At 46.8% G+C, this 17,422-nt stretch overlaps 1 protein-coding gene across 7 annotated transcripts in view; it reads right to left on the bottom strand.

The window, feature by feature from the left end:
* The window catches only part of RPAP1 (RNA polymerase II associated protein 1), a 53,731-nt gene extending 41,681 nt beyond the window's left edge, over positions 1-12,050 (bottom strand). For 5 of the 7 annotated variants that reach the window (XM_073348699.1, XM_073348704.1, XM_073348701.1 and 2 more), the window contains exons 1-5: positions 11,982-12,050; positions 4,651-4,889; positions 3,360-3,508; positions 3,041-3,133; positions 610-796 (exon numbers count right to left, since the gene is read on the bottom strand). In XM_073348699.1, coding sequence (XP_073204800.1) covers positions 610-796; positions 3,041-3,133; positions 3,360-3,508; positions 4,651-4,840 — 619 coding nt within the window. In that variant the 5' untranslated portion in view covers positions 4,841-4,889; positions 11,982-12,050. The other 2 variants (XM_073348700.1, XM_073348705.1) reach the window with 2 other exon arrangements.
* Between the last annotated feature and the right edge of the window lie 5,372 nt (positions 12,051-17,422).

Genomic DNA, 17,422 nt, shown 5'->3' with positions numbered 1-17,422 from the left:
TTTTCTTCTCCTTGATTGTCAGAGCTCTAAGTATGCAGAAGGATCATGCCCTGAGCAAACCCCAGCTCTCTCTTTATCTGCCAATCTAACACCCTTCTTAAAGAAAGGGTTAAATGGAATGAGCCTAACAGTGCTGTAAAATTCTCATTTTACCAGATAGTGACTTCAATCCTTCAACTGGTCCATGGTCCACCCCACAAGGAAAATGGTCTCAAGGATTCAATTCTTGTTGTCTGGAACGACAGCACATTCCATCTGCTGCATACAATACCAGAGCATCCCTAATACTGTAAACTGGAAATCCTGCAGGCATTGGACTGCTCTTCAAACAGTTTTAAGTAATATCTCTGTAACAGTACCAAACATGTTTTGTACTGTCTCCACAGCAGCTGAAAACCTTGTGTGTTGAGCATTTGAGGCGTGAGGGGGGAGAGATGGAGAGGAGCCAAGTATGGGCAGAACTGCCTATCAGAAGAAACCCTAGGCTTCCCATCAATATAGCTGACCATCTGACATTTAACATTAGACAGACAGAAGAACAACCCAATCTACATTAGTGGCAGCCATTTCAGTATGACAGTTGAGACAGACAGAGGCTTCATGACTCACCATCCTTAGTGCTGTGGAGTGGCTCCTCCTCTGCTGATCCAGGGGAACACATGGCACCTGAAACTGCTAATCTTCCATGGGTACGCCTAGTCTCAACAGCAGGTGGAGCTGTCACGGCCTCTTCAGCTGCTCTCTTAGCAGCTATCTTCTGCGCAAAGATACTTTTTCTTCCAGATTCCACCTTCACCTGCAGGAAGATAAATTCCCAGATCAACACTACCTCTTCTCCAGACGTCCCCACCCTCATATCACAGACAACCGTCTATACGCTCTACAAAAGGGTTTCCAAAACAAGGAGTTTGGAACAGGACATTTATGAGGGAAATAAATACCAGTGTCTCCCCTCTCTCCTGCACATGCATGACAGTTTTCTACTGTATTGTTTGAAGGTAGAACAGAAGGAGAAAAATAATTGCCCTCATTGTTTGCTGGTTAGAAACAACTGGGTTTAATTATAGGTGATTTCTGGAAAATCAGGACGCAGATACACCTCAATATCAATGAGCACAACAGCTCACCATCTCCGGTTAATCTGAAACCCTGTTTATCTGAGTGCTTTGCATTTTTGAGGATAAGTGGGGGTTGTACTGTACTCACCACATGCTTGGAACAGGCTTCTTACAAGATTATTGGCCTGCAGTGAGGTGAGAAGATTTACACAGTAATAAGTGGGAGAGTGATGCTAAAATAATCCTGGCTAAATTAATGCACTGCTTGTGCTAAGGAAGGCAAGGCTCTGTATTCCCATCGATATATAGGGAATCCATGCACACTAACGAAACAGGACTCCTGAACTCTTCTTGCTCAGTGATGGGAGAAGAGTGCCTAAAAAATGAGAGCCTATTAAAATAAAACTCTAAGAAGTTGCTTCCATATGCTTACATATTTATAGTAACAAACTTGGCGGTTTAACAGAAGCCACTTCTTTTTAATAGTCTTCCTTCTAAAAAGCCATCTCTTCAGATGCACCAGCACATCCATCTTGTGTCATCACCCCAGAAACTGGATTCCGCTCTCGCTCAGTTTTGTTTTCTTAGCCTGCACCTCCTGTTACTGCAAAACTAGGTTGACAGAAGCTACTGCGTCTGATTCTAGCTTCTCTAGCAGATTTCAGGCCAAACAAAATCAAAACTCACAAAGCTGCACAACAACAGAACCACTAACCCAGGAACCTATCCTTGCAACAAAGCCCGTTGCCAACTGTGTCCACATATCTATTCAGGGGACACCATCATAGGGCCTAATCACATCAGCTACACTATCAGAGGCTCGTTCACCTGCACATCTACCAATGTGATATGTGCCAGCAATGCCCCTCTGCCATGCACATTGGCCAAACCAGACAGTCTCTACGTAAAAGAATAAATGGACACAAATCAGATGTCAAGAATTATAACATTCAAAAACCAGTCGGAGAACACTTCAATCTCTTTGGTCACTCGATTACAGACCTAAAAGTTGCAATTCTTCAACAAAAAAACTTCAAAAACAGACTCCAACGAGAGACTGCTGAACTGGAATTAATTTGCAAACTGGATACAATTAACTTAGGCTTGAATAGAGACTGGGAGTGGATGGGTCATTACACAAAGTAAAACTATTTCCCCATGTTTATTCCCCACCCCCTCACTGTTCCTCAGACGTTCTTGTCAACTGCTGGAAATGGCCCATCTTGATTATCACTACAAAAGGTTCACCCTTCCCCCCCCTGCTGGTAATAGCTCATCTTAAGTGATCACTATCATTACAGTGTGTATGGTAACACCCATTGTTTCATGTTCTCTATGTATATAAATCTCCCCACTGTATTTTCCACTGAATGCATCCGATGATGTGAGCTGTAGCTCACGAAAGCTTATGCTCAAATAAATTTGTTAGTCTCTAAGGTGCCACAAGTACTCCTTTTCTTTTTGCGAATACAGACTAACACGGCTGCTACTCTAAAACCTGCAACAGATACCAATGAAAATGAACTCACAAGAAGGTTTGTGAAGAAGTGCCACCCCCAGGGGAATTAGTATAAATCCTATTGTTAAAGTCTTTCATTATTTATTAATAGAGTACGGTGTTTTCTCTGGTTAAAAAACAAAAACAAAACAGGCCATGTACACAGTGAGATCTGGATTCTCCATGCTTCCTCAGCATACAGCTCTGAAGTGACCTCTCTTTCTAGATTAGGGGAATTCAATCTCATTTAGTTGTGGGATACAAGGCAACCCCTGACTCTGATTTGTCAGGACAGCTCTTTCTTGTGATGAGGAGGAAATTCCGTAGATATGCGAGTTAGCTTCTGATCTCCAGCATGCTGAGCTGCCTGCTTATAGCACTGAGAAGCACCAATACCGTTGCCAGGCATTCTGCTCTACAGTGGGAAATTCTGGTAGTTAAAGAAGAAAGTGAGGGAAGACTTGGATGAAGCTGCATTTCTGACCTCATTTTTTATTTCAGACCGGTGAAACGCTCTGGGAAACGGGTCTCCAGTGGGCACTGGCATGGTCACAGCTGCCGTGCTCGTGTCTCGTTCCTAAAGACAGGAGAAACAGAAGGAACTAAACAAACTACTTCTTGCATGTGCAAACACAAACTGTTCGCTCTTCTCAGTGTGCTCCAGGATACTGCAGTGCCACAGCTACTGGATTCACCACACTGTAGGAGAGCAAGGGCTTCCTCCCATCTGATAACACTCCCTCCCCCCTTCCCTAGTGCTCTATTCACAGCAACCTGACACGCTATTACAACACACAACGCACAATGATTTTGCTGAAGACTGCCGTGATGTGTCGATCCTGACACTCCAATCTCTCCTCTGGATCCTCATCATTAAAGCAGACACAGGCATTTTTGAACTTGGACTTCTTTGGAGGTGCTGGAGTTAGGGCCGGGAGCACATCAGGAAAGTCTGAAGAGGCAAAAAAAAAATAACAAAAGAACCCCAATACACATTCCATGAGGTTATTTATGATGCACGGAGTTACTCATATCTTCAAGGGGCTAGATATGTACTAGGGAATCTTGCTCTGGTATTTTAAGGTGCCTACTACCTTGGCAAGAATTGAACATGATGAAGAAGCAAACTGAGAATTCTCAACTTCTCTGGGAAGCAGAGAGTTTGAACTTATGTATTCAAAGATTTTATTGCTGATTTCTTTACAGGCATCACTTCTGGGGAAAGGTTTTAAAGAATTGTGGGCACAGGGAAGAGCACTGAGTTCAGGATTGCAGGTCACAAGGGAAAGCTATAGGTACAAGGGCAATACACAGAAATGCTAAGACGACATACTGAAACAGAGAGGAAGCACTGTTCTGCAGTTAGAGCACAGACTGAGGATTCCAGAGACCAAGCTTCTAGGCCCAACTCTGCCAATGACTCACTGCGGGACCTTGAACAAGTCAATGCCTCAGTCTCTCCATCTGTAAAAGTGGGAACAATATTTCCCTACCTCACCAATGGCTGTGAGGTTTAAATCATTGATGTTATAAAAGCACCTTGAACTTAGATGATCAAAGGTTCTATAGAACTGGTTATAGTTATCAGTGCAGTGGCAGGCTGATGGATGTTAGAGGAAGGAATGTATAGCACACTAAAAAAGCTGGATGCTGGCAGGACTGTGTGGAGAATTAAACAGAGGCTCTGAGGAGAGAGTCTAAATGCCGAGTAAAACGGCAGGTGCTATGCACATGAGACAGCTACTACAAATGCAAGTCCAAGCAAATGGGATATTGCAGGGAGAATGGATATATGATGCCACGATTGCACTTGAGGCAGACGTGTGTTGCAGGGATAACTCTGATGGACGCTGTTGGAGGACAGGTGCAAGCAAAAGCACAGGTCATAAGAGGAGCACTTTACCCTAGATAAAGGAGTAAGGATGAAGAATGTCACAAGCAGGATACAAATGCAGGGGAAAAGCAGATGGATGTTGAGGGCAAGGAGGTAGAAGACATAAAGCATACAAGTGCTGAGGTGGGGGTGATTACCAAAAGATAAAGGGGGAAGATGTCCATATTAACATAAAATAAAGACACCCCAAAGAAAGTTACCTTCTAGTATCACCACATCCTTGCTGTCCTGCAGTGGGGGTCTCTCCTCATCTCCGCTGCCACCAGCTCCTCGCCTCTTGTCTGCTTTCTTCACGACCTTCACTGCCGGGGAAGCTCTTGCTGCCAGGAACTGGTTCTGAAATCGCAGCAGATCTGCCTCAGACTCTCCAGGCTTTGGCCTTGACAACATCCTGCTTCCTCACTTTTGCTGCTTGCCCTAGAGCTGTGTGTCAGGGTACCTGGCGCACACACAGGAAACAAATTAGAGACTTGGATTCTGGGGAGAAACCCCCTAAACACTTCATTCTGACACACACAGCTCTCCCACACTCTTACTGCAATACCCCACCCTCTTGAATCACCCCAAACACTGTTCTTCCTATTAATGGCGCAAATGAACTGTTACCTTGTCTTCACTACCAGTCAATGCACTACCAGACAAGCAGACACCTGCTCTGCCAGATATTTGTGAGCAAAACTCCATCAGTCCAACAGGCACTGCTCTTTTCAAGATATTTAAAAACAAACTTTGCATGCAGCCTTTAATTGCGTGAGGCTGTTAGTGTGAGGCCCACAGTGGTGTAGTTGGATTTATCCTACTTTTAGCACCAAAATTAGTGCAAGGTCACTCAGAAGGTGCAAACAAACATAAAATCCCCTCTTTGGAATCAATCACCTCTCTCCACGCATCTAGCCTCCTCTCAGAATCTTACCATTCTCTGTCCACCTTTGGTGCAAGAGCCATCTCCTCTGCAGTTCCTGAAAACTGGAACAGCTTTCCTATATCTTCCTGCCTCTTTCACTCTCCATCTTACTCAAATCTCACCTGACAAATGATTTCTCCCTTGATTATTCCTCTTAATTTTGCCCTCCCTCTCTCACTGGCCTTTTGCCTGGGATTTAATGTTTGAGAAAAAGGATACTACACAAAATAACTCAACTCTAGATTTACAATCTAAATAATCTATATTTGAAATATTTTAATCACCTGTATTGAATCTATTGGAAGGAAATAGCTGGAATAGGGGACATAGTTCACCCCGGTATAACACCATTGACTTCAATGGCATTAGACTAGGGATAGATCCATCTTATTCTCTCACCGTTCTTTATCCAAAGACCCATATAAATGCAGCCATTATGGGGGGGAGGGGTAAAAACTCTCTATTTTGAAAAAAGACAGGAAGTTAGCCACTTGAATCTAAACATTTTTGCCTATCTTTAGGCACCTAATAAAGTAGATTTTCAGAGGTGCTGAGGACCGACAGATCCCATTAACTTCAATGGTAGTTGTGAGTGCTCAGCACCTCTGACTCTCAGACCCCTTTGTCTGACGCCTAAAGGAGAATTTAGGTGCCAAATTTTAGACACCCAAGTTTGAATACAATGGCCTAATGCTTGTGACAGTTGCCAACTCAACAATCATAGAGTGGTATCCTCTATTTTTGCCAAGACCAGGTACAGCACAGGCAACAGCAGGATGAACTTCCCTACACTACCCTGCCAACACAACCACCTCTAGGAGCCAGAGGGAAATTCCTTGGCTTCTCCTCTACAACTGCCAGCAAAGGTCCCACGAGTAGCTGCTGGTAGGTTTTTGGGGCCCTGGAATGAGGCTGCCCTATATTAGGCAATAGGGAGGTAACACTGTGCTATGTTCTTTGTAAACACAAAGAGCATGATTTTATATCACAAATCAGCATGTATTGGTGCTGGATTGCCTTTAAAGGGAGAAGGCAGAATGCTGCCTTACAATCTGGCTTCCTTCCAACAATACTGCAACACCTGTGACTTATTTAGACACTTCTTCCCTCTTCACTTCACGACACAAGCACACTTGCTTGTAGTTTATTTATGGAGCTCTCTGCCTCAGCAAGGGCTGCAAAAATCTCATTTTGATTGACTGGTTCCCCCTATGATATGCATAAGCAGCATCACATGAGAGCAAAAACCATGTGCTTCATGCTCTACCATAATGGACTTCAAAGACCATCTGAGCCCAAATTATGATGGTGCTGGAATATCAGAAACAAATCGGCTAGAATCAAAATGCATTGCAGATGCCCTTCAAATAAAATCCCTCACCAATTCCTCCATCCTTGCCCTGCCTTCAACACCCAGATTTACACAAGCCTACCTGGGTACTTTGTGCATTACTCACACCATCTGAAAATAAATGGGGCCAAATAGGCACTTTAGAACAGTCCAGAGAGAAACATCAGACACTGCAGGGTGAAAGCCAGCCACAGAAGACATTGAAAAAGAGAGAGGGGTTTTTGGAACAAGTGAAAGCCACTCCCGTCAGCATGGGTGTAACTACCACCTCTTGGAGTGATGAGTTACAACATAACATCAGAGCTATAGTGTGGATGGGAATTTAACCTTGTTCTGGAACCAGGCTTAAGCCTTGAACACGCACATTCCCGATTCCATCCATGTTGTAACTGGGTCAAGAGACAGACATGCTGTAACCAGCTTCCCCAGTTTTGTGCATTTGTAAGTGTGGATGAGTCAGAAATGGTTTAAATACATTTGATGCTAGCAGGTGGGCAGGAGTAGTTGACTAGCGTGCACAGGATTATTTTTTCCCCCAATACCTTCATTCTAGACTAGGGATGGGCAAACCTTTTGGCCCGAGAGTCACAACTGGGAATAGAAATTGTATGGCGGACCATGAATGCTCATAAAATTGGGGTTGGGGTGTGGGAGGGGGTGAGGGCTCTGGTCGGAGGTGCAGGCTCAGGGGTGGGGCCAGAAATGAGGAGTTCAGGGTGCGGGAGGGGGATCAGTGCTGGGGCAGGGGGTTGGGGCACCGGGGTGGAAGGGGACGGGCTCCGGCTGGGGGTGCAGGCTCTGGGATGGGGATGAGGGTTTGGGGTGCAGGAAGGTGCTCCAGGCTGGGACCGAGGGGTTTGGAGGGCAGGAGGGGGATCAGTGCTGGGGCAGGGGGTTGGGGCATGGGAGGGGGGTTGGTTCAGGGATGCAGGCTCTGGACAGCGCTTACCTCAACCAGCTCCTGGAAGCAGCAGATTATCCCTCCTCCAACTCCTATGCAGAGGCACGGCCAGGCAGCTCTGCTGCGCGCTGCCCTGTCCACAGGCATCGCCCCTGCAGCTCCCGTTGGCCGTGGTTCCCAGCCAATAGGAGCTGCAGGGGTGGCACTTGGGGCGGGGGCAGCGTGCAGAGCAGAACCTCCTGGGTTTCCCTATGCGTAGGAGCTGGAGGAGGGACATACCGCTGCTTCCAGGAGCCGTGCAGAGCAGCCCCCGACCCTGCTCCATGGCTGGAGCGCCGGAGTGGGGCAAGCCCCAGACCCTGCTCTCCAGCAGGAGCTCGAGGGCTGGATTAAAATGGCTGGCGGGCTGGATGTGGCCTGTAGTTTGCCCACCCCTGTTCTAGACCATTTACCAGACTACCTACAGGAAGACTGCTGTACAGTTTGGCTTGCACAACTGACAGAAAGTAAGAAATCCCTTCTCACAGCTGTCAGAAAAAGCATGCTAGAACATCACCAGCAATAACCATATTGCTGCTAGTGGAGCTCTGAACCCAGTGCAGCAGGGCCTTAAAGACTGGACCCAATCGCCTTGCAACTCAGGCCTCCATCTGCACTACAAGAAGAACCTTAATACACAGGTATCTGCCACACTTAAGGGTGTCCATATATAAAAAATATTATAATTATTTTTGGTAAAACACCCACCAACACTGTGGATATAAAGTAATGGTCTATAAACATCCTGGAGACCAGTGTTTTCTACTAGATGTGAGAGAGGGGGATGGGAACAGGTGTAGGAGATCAACCATGTTTTGTTACAGGAGTTGAACTCATTGAACCCTGTCTCTTCTGTTAGGATCGCCAAGCATGTGAGTGGGGAGGAGGGCTAGTGGAAGCCATATTTGTCACCAAAAGTAGATACATGTATCTTTGCTGTAGATGATGAGTAGGACCCTACCAATTTCACAGCCCTGAAAAAGGTGTAATTGACCATGAAAAAACCCTTCCCTGTGAAATCTGATCACCCCCTTGCTGCTGGGAGCGCCTAGGTGGGCTCCTAGCTGCAAGTCCCCACGAGGCTGGGGGAGGGGGGGGCGGAGGGGGGAACAGGACTTGTCCTTCCCTTGCACAACTCATCTCAGAGGGAGACCAGATCCATCTCCAAGTGCCTCTCCCTGCTGCAGGAAGCTCTGGTAGAGGCTTGTTGACACGGGTCCGATCTCCCACTGATGCTGGAAGCACCCCAGCCAGGGGGCTCCTAGCTGTGAGTCCCTGCTGGGACAGGACTTGTCCTTCCTTTGCATGACATCTCTGGGGGTAGGGAAGATCAGACCCACCTGCAGGTGCCTCCCCTGCTGCAGGAAACTGTGGGGCTGGGCAGCAGCCCGAGGTTCCTGCAGCTGGAGGCGGCTTGTGATTTTTCCCTGCTGCTGGGGGAGCTCCTAGCTGCAAATCCCCACTACCAGAAAAGGGACCCCCTTACAACACCCCTGAAATTTCAGATGTAAACATCTGAAAACATGAAATTGACCAATTTTAAAATCCTCTGGCCATAAAATTGATCAAAATGGACTGATAATTTGGTAGGGCCCTAATGATGAGGCAATATTTACCATTACAATGGTAAATGGGTATGTTTCTAAGAGTTGCAAAGCTTCCCCAAATCAGCATTAAAGTCTGTAAAGTGAGCAGGTCCATCTGTTGCTCTTCTCACTGGATACAAAACAATTGAAAGTTGTTGATTTGAGAGGTTTTTGTTTAGCATACAACTTCATTACTGGAGCATCCCATACTTAGAAAATTTCTTCCAGCAACTCCTAAATTCACCTCCCAATTACTGTGATGGGTACTGAGTCAGTTTAAGACATCTGCCTGAAAATATTGCGCTGATTTGATGTGAGCCATTCCCACAGTGATTTCTGATTAGGAGCCAGATGAACTGTGCTTATACTGGAGGAGCGTGAACAGAAGGAAAGCTATAAGCAGCCTGCAAGTGGCAAGACAGCAGCTCTGACCTAGATGTGACTAATAAATGAGGAAGGGCACCCCATACAGGAGTGTAGGAAAATTCCTCTCTGACTGTGAGGAGCCTCTGAACCCCAAGATCTCTTATTTTCCCCATCCCCAACATGACTTTGTTAACTCCTTTCAATGGAGATTACCAGTTTAGTCACCAAAGTGGACCAGAAGGGACTTGCCCCTCAATCACAGCTCCTAAATCAGACAAAGGGATCACTATAGGGCAACATAAGGTGCTTCCTCCAGCCAGAGGCTGAGCACACTCTCCCCACAACACCTCCAGCCCTGTCCTGCTGGCCTTGAAGTGGGGGAGTGAATGGAGAAAGGCAGAGAATTGCACTCAGGCAGGCCTCCCTCATGGCAGTGCAGAGATCAAGGAAGGCCACAGCCTTAGTGCTCTAAATCAATGTCAATGAAAGACTAACTGAGCTATTTATCTGTCTACTAGACCAATGTGTACTATGTCGTTTGCCCCTCATGAAAGGCTTTCTTCATCCTAGAGACTGTGGCAACTCACACAAAAAAAACCCACAACAGCTCTAGGATGGGGGGTAGTAATTGTAGCCTGTAATCAACAATATAGCCAAATATCCTCGGCTATAACCAGTCTAACCCTGGAAGAGGACCTGCTGAATGGGCCACCTGCAGAAGAAAAAACAAGGCATATATGGTCACAGAATATTTATTACCTGCATTTGGACCAGGTAACAGCGAGTGCCTTAGGAAAAACTTCATGCCCCTACACTATCAATTGGATCTTTGGGGTAAGGGAAGCCTCAAGACTTACTGCAGAGGGCCAAATGTTAAAATAAAGGAAGAGATCTGCTGTTAATAGATTACATTAGAATAAACTAAAGTACTCAGCAGTTTTTTTCAGAGTACACAACGCTGATGGGATTTTGGTATACAAGTCATTCTATGTGAGGATTTTGAGACAGATTATAAAAATAGGCTTAAGTTAGAACCTGTAGAAGTAAACAGCTCTTGGTCTGAAAAATAATTTGTCAAAATAACTCTCACACAGGTTAGTTATGATTATATAGTGATATTCACCATATGGTCAAATGTATTGCTACTGCATGTGCTGGAGGATGCTGCTGGTTGGAGGAAGGGGGTGGTTAATGGTTTGTTGTGCTTTCAAAACATTGTCCATGGCACCAAAAATTTAGGATAAGTGCCTGTTTTTCAACTATTTGTTGTAAATCTAAACATACACAACATTCCAACATATGTTCATAAGCCAGGGCAAAACTGATGTCCTAGCAAGCTTTATTTCTCACATCTGTGACTACATGTCCCTTTTAGGTCAACATATGTTCAAGACAGTAGCTGAGGATATGTCTTCACTGTAACTAGATACCCACTGTGGGCCTACGCCAGCTGACTCAGGCTCAGCCTAAGAGGCTGTTAATCTGTGGTATGGGCTCAAGCCCAAACTCTGGGACCCTCAGCCCTGGCAGGGTCCTATAGGTTGGGCTCCAGCCTGAGCCCAAACTTCTACACCATAATTAAACAACTCCTTAGCCAAAACCCCCACAAGCTTGAGTCAGCTGGCAGGGGACCCGCTATGGGTTTTTAATTGCAGTGTAGACATACCCTAAGCAACTCTAATTCCTCAGTAAGAGCAGAAAATGCCTATATAATCTCCACTAGCACTTTTATGTCCATCAAAGGGTCCCCAGGCAGGGGGTTAGAATTTTTCCTTCCCTTCGCGTTTCACCTCCAATTTATCTCTGAATGGATAACCCTAATTCTCAGGCTTTTGCCGGCTTTCACCCACCACACTCCTGCCACACAATTACTGCGACCCGCTGTGTTTCTGGGTGGTTGCTCAGTGAGCTGTAGCTCACGAAAGCTCATGCTCAAATAAATGGGTTAGTCTCTAAGGTGCCACAAGTCCTCCTTTTCTTTTAGGCACGTGTGCGTGTGTCTCCGGGTGGTGGGGGGCGGCGGGGAGGGCTGGCCCCTGGCTGCGATCTGCTGGGGGGCAGGGAAGTAAGGAAATGGGCACCCGGCTCCGGAATGAGCCACGGGGGTTTGCTAGCAGGGAACGACGCGAAACTTTCCGTCTCTGTCTGACACGCGCTTCCCGGGCGCAGGGCGGACGGACGGACGGACGGACGGACACACATACACCCCCGAGGGGGGTTTTACTGCTGCCCACGCACCAGTGGCCCAGGGCGAGGGCGGATCCGAGCCGCCTGAGGAGAGGGAGACCTGTCCCTGCTGCTTGTCCGCACTCAGCCCCGTCCCCGCCACCCCGAGGGAGACAGCCCGGGGCAAGCCCCTGCCCCAGCCACCGGCCGACACTGACCTGCGCATGTGGGCCGCCCCCGCCATACTTCCGCCCCGCAGAGGTCGTCACTTCCGCCCCGCCCCGCCCCGCGGCCTTTCACCCCGGGCCAGGGCGGTTTCCAAAGCTCTTGTCTCCGCCCACCGCCGCCATGTTGGAGCCGTGGGAGAAGAACAGCCCCGCGCAGGGCGGTGGCTCACGTGGGCCGATGTAGCTCTGGGGTCTGAACGTGTGACGCAAGCGGCGCATGTCTCCGGGAGTCCCGCCTCCCTAACGCATGGCTGTCAGTCACCGCCCGCTCGGGAGCTGCAGCCTGCGCCCACCAGGGAGCCTTGCACGTGGCTAGGCCCCTCCTTCCCCCACCCCGACAGCGTGTCCCTGCCGGCTGGGCCCTGCCTCGCGCCTGCACCCCGCAGCGCGTGCCTGGCTCCTTCCACTGCCCCGCGCGAGCCCAGCACGGCCGTTCCCCGCCACCGCCCAGAGCCCGCTTGGCTGCTGTGCCGGGAGGTCTTCGCGCTCCCAGGGGGCCAGAGCCCCGCTCACAGAGGAAGGGAGGAGACACCCACTGTGGCCCCCCAGCCCGCCTGCAAACCCCTGGGGAGGTGCTTAACTTCCCGCGCGTGGGGTTTTAGCCGCGCTGCTCCCCTGCCTAAAGTTAAGCCTGTGCATGAATCTGTAAACATTGGGAGCCGAGGCACGGGCAGTAAAGGGGACTGAATTCCGCCTTGCAAATGTGTAGGATTTGGAGTAGATCGTGGCAAGGAATATTAATTTAAGATTATTTCCTAGGTACGCCCCTGAAGAGCTACCAAGTCTCCTGCTTCTCTCCGCTACCTACTGCCAAAAACCATCCAACATGCTAGTGCTAGCCTGCAGGTTCCCTGAGAGACCGTGGCACTAAAAATCGATGCGACTCACATATTTCCCTGAATCCTCTCATGATGTAGCTTGCCCCAAGTCCGGTTCCCCGTATGCAAGACATGAATTTTAAGGACAGAGAGTTTTAATACTTGTGCCTGGATTTATGTAAAAACGTTTAGAATTATGCAAATTTACAATCTTGCTTTTTAATGTTGTTGTCATAAGGTGTTTGCAGGTGGGAGACTGGAAACACTAGAGGAGAAAAGGTGTCTATAGCAACAGGAGTGTAACTGACTATTTGTAGAACTCCATTGCTTTTTGCAGGAGTGTTGTAGCTGTGTTGATCCTAGGATATTAGAGAAGGTAAGTGAGGTAATATCTTTTGTTTGACCGATTTCTGTTGATGAGAGAGTAACTAAATAAATAAAAATGGAAAAGCTGTTGTTACTTACAGAAAAGGAGTAACTGCCATTAGAGCTGAGGCTTATTCAGCTGTCATCTTTTTCCACTTCGTAGATGTATTGTGTGGGGGTGGGATTATAAATGCCAAAGGATTTAGATCAGGGATGCCCATACTGTGGCATCCTAATTTGCTCCTCATAGCTCCCCTGTCCCTCCAGGGTCTGAACCAAATTGATTGTTAAAATCCTGCAAACATTCTTTTCTTCATCTCGTAAAGGAGGATAAAAAGTAAAAGCAAATGTTGGATGTGTGTGTTTATCAATTACTAAAACATGTAAATCTATATGCAAGTTAGGACCAACATTGCAGATTTGGGATGCTTCCTGGCTTAAAACCTAGGTCATGATTAATTTAAAATGTCAAAAAGGGAGAAATTCAGTTGTACACCAAAAACACTTCACAGAGAACTTCCCTCTTTTCAGCTATTGAAGTCCTCCAACAGGCCATGCTGCTTCTAGGAATGGCAAAGTTAAGAACCCCTCCATTGTAGTTCTTTTAGGGTTTTTTTGGTGGTTGTTGTTTAAGTGAGTGTGGCCAGCACAGAAAATATCCTATAGTTACACAGTTCAACCCACCAGCTAGGCAGAGAGATCAGAGGCACAATTCTGATCCAGACCCAATGATCTGATGCCCTTCTACTCCCTGCTTCTGGAACTAATGTTATCTGATTCAGGCCATCATGGCTGTTGGCCTTTGCATGTTGAGCAGCTAATACTACATCTAGTGTACTTAGGAGCTGCTATATTTTATCCCTCATGTTAGGCATTCCTAACTACCTGTGTGGGTTCCCAGGAAAGGAAACCCCAGAGACTTTGAAGCTCCTCTGATGCTGCCCTATCGGAGTGCAGCTCTTCTGCTGGCAGAGCAGTGCTTTGCCTTTGCTAAGGGAACAGAGAGTGAAAGATGATCCTAGTTCACAGAACTATGTTGCTTCTAGTATGGACATTGCAGCAGAGGCTAGCCACATGAGTACAGACCGAGAGGGTTGGACTGTTGCTCGTGCCATGGTGTTCACACTGCTAGTTTTAGTGTGCTAGCTTGAGCTCAGCTCATGTATGTCCATATACCCAAGCTGGGAGGCATGCTCCCAGTTACAACCTGGGAAACTTAGGCCTGATTCTGCACTGCATTGAAGCCTTTCCAGTTGCACTAGCATAAAACTAAATGGACAATCAGGCTCTTCCCTTTAGTTTGTAGTTCCCAGTTTCTGCTGTTCTGGGGATGTGGGAGCAGATAAGAAAGCAGCTATATTTTGGGAGTGTGGGACATACAGATGGAGTTTGAAATAGTTATTTACGTTACTTGGTATTGGACTTCTAGGGCCAAAATCTGTACCCATTGACTTCAATGGGTTTTGGATTATGCCCTAGTTTATTTGAAATAAGGAGGCTGCATTTTAGTTTGTTCTAAGGCTTTAATCTCTAGAATAGACTGGTCAAAGCATGACTAACAAATAATCTGCAGAGAGCAATACTACGCTGTAAGAGAGATGGACAAGGTGACATAACAGGAATAAGTATTTCTCATCTCTGATTTATCTCAAATCTTCTGTACAAGTTCTGAGGTCTGCATAGTGTGACAGATACTGTAGGCATGAAATAGGAAAGTGTCCATAATATTTTTTGTCAGATAGGTGTAAAAAAAAAAATAAAATACTCAGTATTCAGTTATAAATTTTTTTCACAGACAAGACCACTTCCCCTCAGAGCTGCCAGAGTTGTATGCATCTCCCCCCCCCTCATTTTTTATGATCAGTTTTAATAATACAGTCAAAGATACTATATAGTGCATGCTCTATCAATAAATCATGCCCATGTATCTTCATATTGGTCTTATAATTTATAAGTACCAACTTACTTGTGTGCATCTGTTCAATTATTCTGGCTAACAAAATGTCCCTAGTCCAGTTCCAGGAGTCATAAGAGGTGAACTGCAATGCTTTACTTAGAATTAAAGACATTGTTTTAGACTTTATGGACTCCTTCCCCTCAGTCACAAACCTGGATAATCTTCATTCCTAGTTCTAGCCCACTAGAAGCCCCCAGTTTAACACCTTGTAGTAGAAGCTATTCATCTTCTGATCAAGGGATGGCCATGACAGTCTCTTCCTAAGAGCCATATGCTTCCCCTCCATTGCGTGGCATGGAAGAAAGCAGAATGACAAAGATCTCTTGGAAATGGGCTTGGAGGATTGTATGAAGGGGAAGGCAGTGGGGATATACAATATGTCCACCAATAGTCTGTCGCAGAGTTGCAACATGGTAAAAAGATGACAGGCTCCCTGAAAGGGTGCTGGCTAGGAGATACAGCCACAGTTAGGATGTTCTTCCTCCAAAAAGATGTAATGTATGCAGCACTAGTCAACCCTCTCCACTGTGGGGTCAATCCTGCAAGGGGCTAAGTGCCATCAGTTCCCATTGAAGTCAGTAAGAATGAAGGCACTCAAGACTGCAGAGGAGTGCTCAGCACTTCACAGGAAAAGTGATAGATGAACCCCTTGGGAAGGCTCATAGCCCAGTCCAGCAAAGCACACAAGTACGTGTGTAACTTAAAGAATGAGTAGTCCCCCATGAAGTCAAAAGGGACTACTCTGTAGGATTCATACAAGGTTCATGTGCTTGGCAACATTCAGGGCACACCCGGAGTGTTGTATAGGAGCTGTGCACACACAGCTCCTTTCAAGGGCATCAACCTTGGAATCTCACCCAGATGACATGAACCGTGGGAAGCCTCCTAGGACTGGGCTCAAGGCCCGAGAGCAAGGAATGCGGTAGATAGAAACTGGTAAATAATGTTAAACAAAGCCAGTGTATTCCTTTTATCTGTTGGAGAATGTAATGCGCAGGGGGAGAGAAAGAATAAAGGGGAAGGTGGAAAGCTGACAGGCAGAAGCCTGTTAGCAGACCAGCCGTTTGCTTGCTAAAAGCTCTGTGCTGTCTTGTCATTGAACCGCCACACTACTCATATGCTTAAAGTTATGCACATTGTCTCACCACACTGGTACCTCCTGCTGGCTGTTTCATGAATTAATTCTGGTCAGTAGGTATGTCCTCCAGTGGTAGTGGCTCTCCCATCCTCATCTCACTGCAGTTCCAGTCTCACTGCTTCTGGCTGTGTCACAATCCAGGTTCCTCCTTCCACAACAGTCTAGCTGCTCCTCACAGCAACTTGGCAGTCTATAGCCTGGCCACTTCTTCAGCAGCAAGTGGGGGAAGAGAACCCAAGCCCACCCACTATTCTGGGTCCCAGCCTAGGGTCCCTGTAAACAACAGCTTCCCACTGCCCCACCTTTCTTTTTCCACCAGTGTCAATTCCCTAGGCTACTTCCCCACAGCCCCAGCACCTTCGGCTCCTGCCTCTGGCTCCTTCACCCTTTTCCCAGGGCTTCAGGCCTGCAAGTCCTAGCAACCCTGTTCAGTCCAGTCCTCTCCTTTGGGCTTTCTGCAGCATAATCACTTGGTCTGGCCTGCAGCTACCTTTGATATAGGCCAGCTGGGCCCTGATTGGCTGCAGCCACTGCCCTAATTGGCTGTTTCCTTGTAGCCCTCAAGGGCCAGTGCAGGGCAGACGCCCCGTTACACGCATCCATATGAGCACAGCTGGAGTCAGTGACAGCTTTGTTGCAAGTAGGACAAACTGAGAGGCAAGCAAAGCCAGTGTGCATGTCCATATATACCCAGAGATCCACCTGCAGCGTTCTAGATGGCTTTTCTTTTAGATCTCTAGCCTTCATTTGGATTTGAACCCAGCCCTACTGTACTAATCCCAACAGGTACACCTCACTGAACAGACTGTTGTGGATTTATAGGCCCATGTAAGCCAGGGATGTTTTCAGTTAAACCTCTACTTACTCACTTTAAAAAAAATTCATGGCCAAAGTGAATTCATGTAAACATATGAATGGGGATGTGTGGATTTTTTTTAAAACAATATTTGCTCATATCTAGCAATACATCTGCCTAGCAGTATGTTGGCTTCTGAGAATTAGTGTGGGATTTCCTCTTAGTTGTTTGTTTTATTGGATTCCTGTATATAATGTTATCAGGCTATGAGGACAGACTCTGAAATAATACAAGTCTTCAAAAACTACAGATACTATTTCTGGCAAAGTAGATATAATTTACTCTTAACAAACTAAG

The sequence above is a fragment of the Lepidochelys kempii genome, chromosome 6 (genome assembly GCF_965140285.1).
Source record: "Lepidochelys kempii isolate rLepKem1 chromosome 6, rLepKem1.hap1, whole genome shotgun sequence".
In the NCBI taxonomy this organism is placed as follows: Eukaryota; Metazoa; Chordata; order Testudines; family Cheloniidae; genus Lepidochelys; species Lepidochelys kempii.
Note: the sequence above shows the minus strand (reverse complement) of the source record. Positions and strands in the feature narration are given on the sequence as shown.